The sequence below is a fragment of the Colobus angolensis genome, unplaced genomic scaffold (genome assembly GCF_000951035.1).
Source record: "Colobus angolensis palliatus isolate OR3802 unplaced genomic scaffold, Cang.pa_1.0 Scaffold249, whole genome shotgun sequence".
NCBI lineage: Eukaryota > Metazoa > Chordata > Mammalia > Primates > Cercopithecidae > Colobus > Colobus angolensis.
The window spans coordinates 359100-368936 of record NW_012115699.1 but is presented as its reverse complement, the minus strand read 5'-3'; the positions used below and the strand labels follow the sequence as shown (position 1 = coordinate 368936).

Here is a 9837-nt window from a genome sequence, read left to right as displayed (position 1 = left end):
GTGATCCGCCTGTCTCGGCCTCCCAAAGTGCTGGGATTACAGGCTTGAGCCACCACGCCCAGCCCGTAACTATATTTTTAAAAAGAGAGGGCTGGGCGTGGTGGCTCACCCCTGTAATCCTAGCACTTTGGGATTTGGGATGCCAAGGTGAGCGGATCACTTGAGGCCAGAGTTCAATACCAGCCTTGGCAACATAGACCACATCTGTACAAAAAAGAGAAAAAAAAAAAGGAAAAGAAAAAGAGAATAAATGCCTATTTTAAAATGTTCACAGAGGTTATTTCATCATTCTTTTGGACTTCAGAAAACTAGAGTTGGGAATCCCTTCTCCAAAAGACATTTACAGAGTTTCAGTTTTAGATCCATTTTTAATTGTTATTTTTCTTCTCTTTTTAGGAGTTTAATCTGATTGATAGGCGTGAGCTGGCACCTCTTCAAGAATTAATAGAGAAACTTGGATCAAAAGACAGATAAATGTTTCTTGTAGAACACAGTTACCCTCTTGCTTCATCTATTGCTAGAACTATCTCATTGCTATCTGTTATAGACTAGTGATACAGACTTTAAGAAAACAGGATAAAAAGATACCCATTGTCTGTGTCTACTGATAAGATTATCCCAAAGGTAGGTTGGCGTGATAGTTTCCGAGTAAGACCTTAAGGACACAGCCAAATCTTGAGTACTGTGTGACCACTCCTTTTATTATCACATAGTCATACTTGGTTGTAATATGTGATGGTTAACCTGTAGCTTATACATTTACTTATTATTCTTTTACTCGTTTACTCAGTCATTTCTTTACAAGAAAATGATTGAATCTGTTTCAGGTGACAGCATAATGGACATGAAGAATTTCCATCAATAATTTATGAATGAGTTTCCAGAACAAATTTCTTAATAACACAATCAGATTGGTTTTATTCTTTTATTTTACAAATAAAAAATGTATTTTTCAGTATCCTTGAGATTTAGAACATCTGTGTCACTTCAGATAACATTTTAGTTTCAAGTTTGTATGGTAGTGTTTTTATAGATAAGATATGTATATTTTTTCAAAATTCATGATTGCAGTTTAAATCATCATATGACGTGTGGGTGGGAGCAACCAAAGTTATTTTTACAGGGACTTTATTTTTTGATCTTTATTTGAGATTGTTTTCATATCTATCTAAATTATTAGGAGTGTGTATATCAGAAGTAATTTTTTAATGTCTTCTAAGGATAGACCAGGCTTTTAGTCTAAAAAGCTTAATTCAGATAGTAGCTTTTGGCTGAGAAAAGGAATCCAAAATATTACAAGAAATTTAGGTCTCAAAACCACTATTTTTATTATTTCATTATTTTTCAGAGGCATTGAAATTCTGCATTAGAGAATGGAGGAAAATACTCAGAGTACTTGATTATTTTATTTCATTTTATTAAAAAATTACTTCTATGTTTTTATTGTCTTGAGCCTTAGTTAAGAGTAGTGTAGAAATGCATGAACTTCATCCTAATAAGGATAAAACTTAAGGAAAACCACAATAAACCATGAAGGTATATACATCTTATAACACACAAAGTTTTGGTGTGCTACCTATTCTTGAGAGAGTGAGTGAGTGTATGTGTTTAAAGGAAACAAAATGGGAGAAATAAGTTTTAAAAAAATCCTCGTTCTATTAATATTCAAAAGATGGACTGAGCTCCCACTTGGGTTTTATCTTGTTTTAATTGTTTTTGTATCAAAACTTGAAATTCCTCTATTTCTATTGGGATATAAAAACTTTCCCCTTTAGTGAAGAAAACGTTTAGTTTTTATTTGGTTCCTAGAATTTAGTAAACTCTATTTAAAATGTACTGAGGCACAACAAGTATTATACTGGAAGACTTGCCAAACTGGCAAAGCTTTAAGTTCATCAGCATTCTATGTGGTTCAGAGCTGTGCTTTCTGCAAAGTATTTTACCAGCCTCCTTGATGGCTTTGATAAAGATTAGATTTGATTTTTTTTTTTAAATTTATTTTTCTTAATCCACTAAACTATAAAGAAAATACTTACTTAGAAACTCCATTTTAGGCCGGGCGCGGTGGCTCAAGCCTGTAATCCCAGCACTTTGGGAGGCCGAGACGGGCGGATCACGAGGTCAGGAGATCGAGACCATCCTGGCGAACACGGTAAAACCCCGTCTCTACTAAAAAAAAAATACAAAAAATTAGCCGGGCGAGGTGGCGGTCGCCTGTAGTCCCAGCTACTCGGGAGGCTGAGGCAGGAGAATGGCGTGAACCCGGGAGGCGGAGCTTGCAGTGAGCTGAGATCTGGCCACTGCACTCCAGCCTGGGCAGCAGAGCGAGACTCCGTCTCAAAAAAAAAAAAAAAAAAAGAAACTCCATTTTAAATAATCATTTTCTAGACATTCTTAAATGTATACAGAATTTTAAAGAAAACATTTAATCTAATTTAGGTAGCATCCATATATCATTGAGGAATTAAAGTGTGGGACAGTCATTATGAAAAAAAAAAAGAGAAAAGCCCTCTATTAGACATTCCACAATCCATGTTTTAAGCTTATCCAAAGGTGCAAATGTCAGCCATTCTGTATGTTCATGTTGATCATTTGTGAACAAGAGAGCAGGTTTCTAGATGTCACTTAGGATGTGAACTGCCTCTCGACTTTAAACCCTGTTGGCTTTCCTTTTGTAAGTCCACAAGTGATGCAACTAGTTTCTCAGGTAGGCTTGTACTTTCCTCATTATTTCTAGTATTTCAAATATTCTCAAAGAAAAGAGTTACCACTTTTCTCCATTTATTTTCAGTTATGGAAATGTTCCCTCTCTGCACGACTAAGCTCTAAAGCAAATGAAAGACGATCACATGTCAGGACAGTAGTAAAGGCAGCTTATAAATGGGACATAAATCAGAGATGTGTTGGTATTTTGAGACTCAGACTGTCCTTTTTAAAAATAAAAACAAAAACATTACCAGGTTCCCAAGCCAATCTGGCTTAACCAACAGTGCACCGAAATATTAGTGTTTACCTCCAAGGCTAGGGAGCCAAGGGGAGGAGGAGAATTGGAGGAAGGGGAGATAATGGGAAGAGGATGGTGCCTTCCAGAGTTGGCTAGAGGGCCAACCTTTGATAACAGTTTGATGAAATCAATTTTTTTGTTTGTTTGTTTTTTTGTTTTTTGAGACAGAGTCTCACTTTGTCGCCCAGGCTGGAGTGCAGTGCCGGGATCTCGGCTTCTTCCAAGCTCCGCCTCCCGGGTTCACACCATTCTTCTGCCCCAGTTTCCCTAGTAGCTGGAACTACAGCTGCCCGCCACCACACCCAGCTAATTTTTTTTTGTATTTTTAGTCATGCCCAGCTAATTTTTTGTATTTTTAGTAGAGATGGGGTTTCACCGTGTTAGCCAGGATGGTCTCCCATCTCCTGACCTTGCAATCCACCTGCCTCAGCCTCCCAAAGTTCTGGGATTACAGGCATCAGCCACTGTGCCAGGCCTATAGAAATCAATCTTTTTGACTCTTCTTACTTTTATCTCCCCATGCCCAAGGTTTGCCTGTTCCGTAACACTCACTCCCTTCCTCCTTGCTAATCAGAATCCATCTCCTCTCAGTGTCTGATCTCTGCTCTTCATACATGATTACAGTTATGGGGTGGAGAGTGCTTGCTAAATTATGCAGTTAATCCTATGGTGCTTTAATTTTCAGGCCTTCAAAAAACACTTGGACAGTGATGTGCAGATTTTTAAACAGTTGAACTTCCTTGTACTACAGTTTTTGTATTAACAGCCAAATTTGTCTTTCATTCTTCAGATTGTGAATAAAGTGATTTTTACAGGGCTTCCAGCAAAGTATTTCCTTTCATCTAAGGCTTATAGAACCCTAGCTCATATAGCTGCTTACATGAGAAATGTGAAATCTGTATTCACCATGACTTTAGTAACAAAGGTAAAGTTTTTTAGTAGTGCCGAGGCAAGAGGAACAATCTTGGTGGTAATACTAAGTTTTGTCAATGTTGTGGTTTCCTGATTGTATTGTTGGCTTTCTCTCTGAGCATTGAGGTTATACTAGAAGTAGAGCTTCTCAAACATAGTATCATTACCTCATAAGCATTAACAAATCAGGCCCAAAGAGTATAAGTCCTAGAAATTTGTTTTTAAGCGGCCCTAATCATGGTGCCGGTGCTACCGCCTTGTTTTAGGAGCCTGCCTCCTGTCAGTATGAAACCCTCACCTGAAAAATGACAGCCTGGACACCAAACACTGAGCACCTTCAACAGGCACATTATTTCCCCCGGGATCAGTAAGGGGATTTGGTTTCTACTATTGTAGAATTCTGAAAAGAGGTAAAGTAGTCCTTTGGTTATCCTATTCTTGCTTTCAATTTTGATATTTCAGACTGTAAAAGGTCTTGGGGGATGATAGTACATGTGGTAGCAGTAATTTTTTTGAAGCAACTGCACTGACATTCATTTGGGTTTTCTCTCATTATCAGATTCTATTCCAAACAAGTATTCTGTAGATCCAAATGGATTACCAGTGTGCTATAGACTTCTTATTATAGAACAGCATTCTATTCTACATCAAAAATAGTTTGTGTAAGTTAGTTTTGGTTACCACCTAAAATATTTTTAAATGTTCTTTACATAAAAATTTATGTTGTGTTTTAAAATCCTTAGGGGCTTTATCTATTTTTCTAAGTCAGTTAACTGTACTTTTAAAAAAAGTATTTTGTATCTACTTTTGTAACTTCATCAGAATAAAATATATTGAAAGCAAGAAATGACTGATTAAAGTATGTATATCAACACACACTTCTATTTAAATATAGAAACTTGAGAGTTTTGCAGGTTCTGTAGATTTTTGAGTACAGCTTACATTTGGAAAGTTATCTTTGCATATTATTTAGTAGCTAACATGTTTTCTTAGCCCTTAAAAAAGGAAGTTCCTAAATGAACTAAGTATCATACTACTAGGACCCAACCCCTAAGAAACAAACTATTCCTCTAATAGTGGCTAAAACCCATCCCAAACAAAAATACGTGGTCTCCTTCCTGCCATGCGAATCAGGCTCCAGATCTCTTGTACATTCCTGGTTGTGAGATAGTAGAGTTAAAATTAAAAACTTAATGAATGTGGCTAAATAGTACAAGTTAACACTGATTTTATTTTTTTGAGATGGGGTCTCTGTTGCCCAGGTTGGGGTGCAGTGGCACAATCTTGGCTCACTGCAACCTCTGCCTCCCAGGTTCAAGTGATCCTCCTGTCTCAGCCTCCCGAGTAGCTGGGACAACAGGCACGCACCGTCATGCGCGGCTAATTTTTTATAATTTTTGTAAAGATGGGGTTTTGCCATATTGCCCAGGCTGGTCTCGAACTCCTGAGTTCAAGCAAGCTGCCTGCCCTGGCCCCAAAGTGCTGGGATTACAGGCGTGAGCCACCACACCTGGCCTAGTTAATACTAATTTTGTATAAGCTATGAGTAAACTAGCAGTTTTGGATTTCTTTTGACATTTTCAGTAGGCTTAAAATCATCACAAAAATGATAAGTTTGTAAGGGTATCTAATGGCTGTTTCAAACTTTATAAAATAATAGAATAACTCAGATAGTCTTTGGGAGAGCCAGACTCTGGGTTTGAACCTGCACAGTCAGAAACAATGTCCAAACTATGCCATGGAGCATCTCTGACAAATACCCCATTCATGTCCCCACTAGGTATGGACATCACAGCCCCTGCACTGTCCCTACTTAGGTGCGGACATTAGCCTGCACCATTATCACTGGCCACTAGATGCCAGTCTCTGCCACAGCACCTCAAAAGCTAGCTACCTTTTTAGCTTTTTACTGGAGTCCTTTAATACGTTATCTCATTTAATCCATAAAGCAACCTGGAGAAAGTGATTGCAATTAAGAGGTATGCCAGAAATATTTCAGTATTCTTTAGACCATGCCACATAAGCTCAGACAAGTTCAAATAGCTAGTATATAGCAAGTCTTTCTCTGGATTGCATTTGCAAAAATTCTGCATGCTCAGCACTGCTAGGAAGCTCTATAAAATAAAATGATGGTGCAATGAAAAATGGTCCCAATGAGGTTAAAAAAGGAGATGCATCCAGAGTTCCCACCTAATGAATTTTCTGAGTTTCAGATGTATATATATGTATGAAAGCTATGAGTGATCATGGACCAAATATGTATGAAAGCTATGAGTGATCATGGACCAATACAACTGAAGAGAACAAGAGAATCTCAAGGTCACAGCAAAAAAAGTAAGATGCAGAAAGGATTGACATTTCCTGGGACTAAATGCATTTCACTTGTTTTAATCATAAAGTAAAACATTTGCTTCTGTCAAAAAAAAAAAAAATACTGGAACTGTTGGAACTAATTTGGAAGCCCAAGATTGGTCAGATCATCGTGCAAATCCTTTTCTAGAAGAGTTCAAACTTAAACCTGTGAAGCGCAAATTGCTGAGCCTCTCTCAGTTCTGTTCAGTAATCACAGTGCATGCACTTTTTGGCCCATACTGGGCTGTTGACAGATGACTCAAGCAAGGCTCTATCCTCATGGAGCTTATAAACCAGTGAGAACAGACACATACATAAATTCATAGTTGTAAAAGGCCATAAGTGCAACAAAAGTTATAGGTAAGTTGCAGGCTCTAAGCTTACTGTGAGGCAGTCAGAGGTGGCTCTTTGGAGAAGACAAAGCTTGAACCTTAAAAGATGGGCAACTGCATAACCAAACTTGTAGCATAGCTTATGCAGGGAGGTGCAAGTATAATATTACTAGAGGGTAGATTTCAGTTGGACAGGCAGATAGTGGTTAAATCATACAAAAGAATTTTGGGAGTTTTGCCTGTAGGTAGGTGATGGGGAATCTGAAGGATTTCAAGTAGTAAATGTTTTCATTTTATTTTACTTATTTATTTGAGACAAAGTCTCACTCTATTGCCCAGGCTGGAGTGCAGTGGCTCAATCTTGGCTCACTGCAACCCCTGCCTCCCAGATTCAAGCGATTCTCCTGCCTCAGCCTCCCGAGTAGCTGCGAGTAGAGGTATGCGCCACCCCCCTGGCTAGTTTTTGTATTTTCAGTAGAGATGGGGTTTTACCATGTTGGCCAGGGTGGTCTCGAACTCCTGACCTCAGGTGATCCACCCGCCTCAGCCTCCCAAAGTGCTGGGATTACAGGCATGAACCGCTATGCCCGGCCTAAATATTTTCATTTCAGATGGCTCTGACAGCCTAGGGGAAACTGAGGATAAGAGGGGGAGAATGGGGCAGAGAGTAGCTCAGAGTAACAGATAGTATGGACAATTGTTAAATTATGGGGAAGAGGAAGATTAGAGATAAGCAAAAGTACCTTTTTTTTTTTTTGGAGACAAAAAACTGGTAGAAAGGCCACCGCAGCCAGCTAATGGTTTGTATTTTTAGTGGAGACGGGGTTTTGCCACGTTGGCCAGGCTGTTCTCGAACTTCTGACCTCGGGTGATCCGCATGCCTCGACCTCCCAAAGTGCTTGGATTACAGGTGTGAGCCACCTTATCTGGCCAAAAGTACCATTTTAAATAAAAGGAGGAATTCTGTCAATACAAATCTGTGAGCTTGCCATGGGTCACTTGGTTACAAGTGACAAATCGATTAAACTGCCTGTAGTGCTTATTTCCAGCATTGCTGGTTTCCAGCTGTACAAGCAAAGTCAAACATTTGTTTCTTTTTATCTGTTTTCTTCTTTGTCTTGCTTCATTTCCAAAGTAGCTCTCCCTGCATGGTTGCAAAGATGGTTGCCAGGAACTCCAGCCTTTCTACCAGCTTAGCAACATAGCCGAAAAAGATCAATATCTGGGAACAATAGACACTGGGGAATACAAGACGGGGGAAGGAGGAAGGGGGTAAGGGTTGAAACTACCTATTGGGTACTATGCTCATTACCTGAAGGACGGATTCGTTCATACTCCCAACCTCAGCACCATGCAATATACCTCTGTAACAAGCCTGCATATATACCCCGATTCTAAACTAGAAGTTGCAAAAGCTATATACCTCTGTAACAAGCCTGCGTATATACCCCGATTCTAAACTACAAGTTGCAAAAGCAATATACCTCCATAACAAGCCTGCATATATATCCCGATTCTAAAATAGAAGTTGCAAAAGAAAAGGATCCATTTGTTTTTTTTTTCTTTGAGACGGAGATTCGCTCTGTCGCCCAGGCTAGAGTGCAATGGCGCCATCTCGGCTCACTGCAACCGCCGCCTCCCGGGTTCAAGCGATTCTCCTGCCTCGGCCTCCTGAGTAGCTGGGATTAGAGACATGCGCCACCACGCCCGGCTAATTTTGTATTTTTAGTAGAGACGGGTTTTCACCATGTTGGTCAGGCTGGTCTCGAACTCCTGACCTCAGATGATCCACCTGCCTCGGCCTCCCAAAGTGCTGGGATTACAGGCGTGAGTCACCATACCCCGCCAGGATCCATTTCTTTAGTTCCAGAAAAGTCCCTCTACCAACTCTCATTGGTCTAGCTCAGATCATGGGGCCAACCCTAAGCCAATCTCTGATTAGCCAGACTTGGGTCCTGTTTCCATTCCTAGAGCTGGGGATGGGTGTGCCTCATCTAAACCATGCTATCTGAAGAGCAAGGGAATGGTTTACCACTACTACCCTGGTTGAGAAAAAAAATTTTTTGACAGTTTAAATTGCATCATTGACCGCAATGAAGAAAACTTAGAAGTTAGCATATCATCTCTAAACATTTTAAAGGAATGAAGCAGAAAATGTAAGACAGGCTAGTAATTGATCCAAAGGAGAAATTCTGAGGGCCAGAACATAGGAGTCAGCTAATACTGTAATAAATAATTTAGATAATATCCATATAGAACAACTGTAGGTCCAATCCATCCAAGTGCAACGCTGAAGGGACGTGTTGATTGCATAGGCCAGAATGTTGGCAAAAAGCTGATAAATCCTGCAGGGTGCCACCTGACCACGTGCTGCAAACAAGTAACAACTATAGAGAGGAGAGGCTTGGTTCAATTTCGGCTTTGACTGGTCTGAAGACTCCAGAGGCGGGACGAATTTGCGGACAGTTCTACCCCATCCCACATGGCGTCAGCTTCCCTTCCATTCTCATGACTCCATGGTCCATGGCTCCAACCTGGGCCTCTGTTAGGCTGTGTCCTGTGGCACCTTAAACTCAGGCAAATTAAAAACTGTTCGTGGACTCTACTCAGCTCCCACCTAACCCTCCATCCAAGTCATTGTCCAAGCCAGAAACGGGAGTCATCTCAGATACCTTTCCCACCCTCACCCCACATGCAATCGCTGGATTCCATTCACCTCCCAAGTGTCTCAGTTCATTCTTCCATCCCTCCCGCCACTGGTTTAGTTAGGCCCCTCCATTCTCACCTGGACCATCGCTGTAGCCTCGGAGCTTCTGACTGTGTCTCTGGTTGCAGCCCCTACAACGCCCTCCTTCTCACAGGAGCAGAGCGATCTTTCTAAACCGCGAATCAAATCCTTCCACGAGTCCCCGCACCTGGAGCGATGGCCAAGCTCCTCAGCTTAGAAGCTAGGCTGCCAGCGTGTGGAGTGGGAATGGAAAAGTACATCGGGGCACGAGGGGTATTCGGATGAGGGAAGGCCAGTATCGGGCGCTGAGACCTTGGAGTGTTTCCGAGCTGAGGAGGAAGATATTCACGCGGGCAAGGGGACCCTATCCGTGAAATAGGCCCTGGGGAGGCTGAAGGAGCGCGGCACGAGCGAAGGCAGAGGGCAGGGTCCCGAGGCCGGCAGGCGCTGCAGTGTCGGGGGTGGCGAGTCAGCCAGGGCCAGGGGAGGCTTGGGTGGGGCCGGGGGGC

At 41.2% G+C, this 9837-nt stretch overlaps 1 protein-coding gene and 1 long non-coding RNA gene across 4 annotated transcripts in view; one reads left to right on the top strand and one right to left on the bottom strand.

Annotated features, from left to right (window-relative positions):
* Window positions 1-1557, top strand: part of MOB1A (MOB kinase activator 1A) — a 24724-nt gene extending 23167 nt beyond the window's left edge. For all 3 annotated transcript variants that reach the window (XM_011946044.1, XM_011946042.1, XM_011946043.1), the window contains one exon: window positions 397-1557. In XM_011946044.1, the coding sequence (XP_011801434.1) occupies window positions 397-404 (8 nt within the window). In that variant the 3' untranslated portion in view covers window positions 405-1557. The remainder of the gene's footprint in view (window positions 1-396) is intronic.
* A 7095-nt stretch (window positions 1558-8652) lies between these two features.
* On the bottom strand, window positions 8653-9834 carry LOC105514585. Its single transcript, XR_001002200.1, has 2 exons — window positions 9386-9834; window positions 8653-9166 (listed from the first exon to the last, which is right to left on the bottom strand). It is a non-coding gene; the product is annotated as an uncharacterized LOC105514585 (long non-coding RNA).
* Between the last annotated feature and the right edge of the window lie 3 nt (window positions 9835-9837).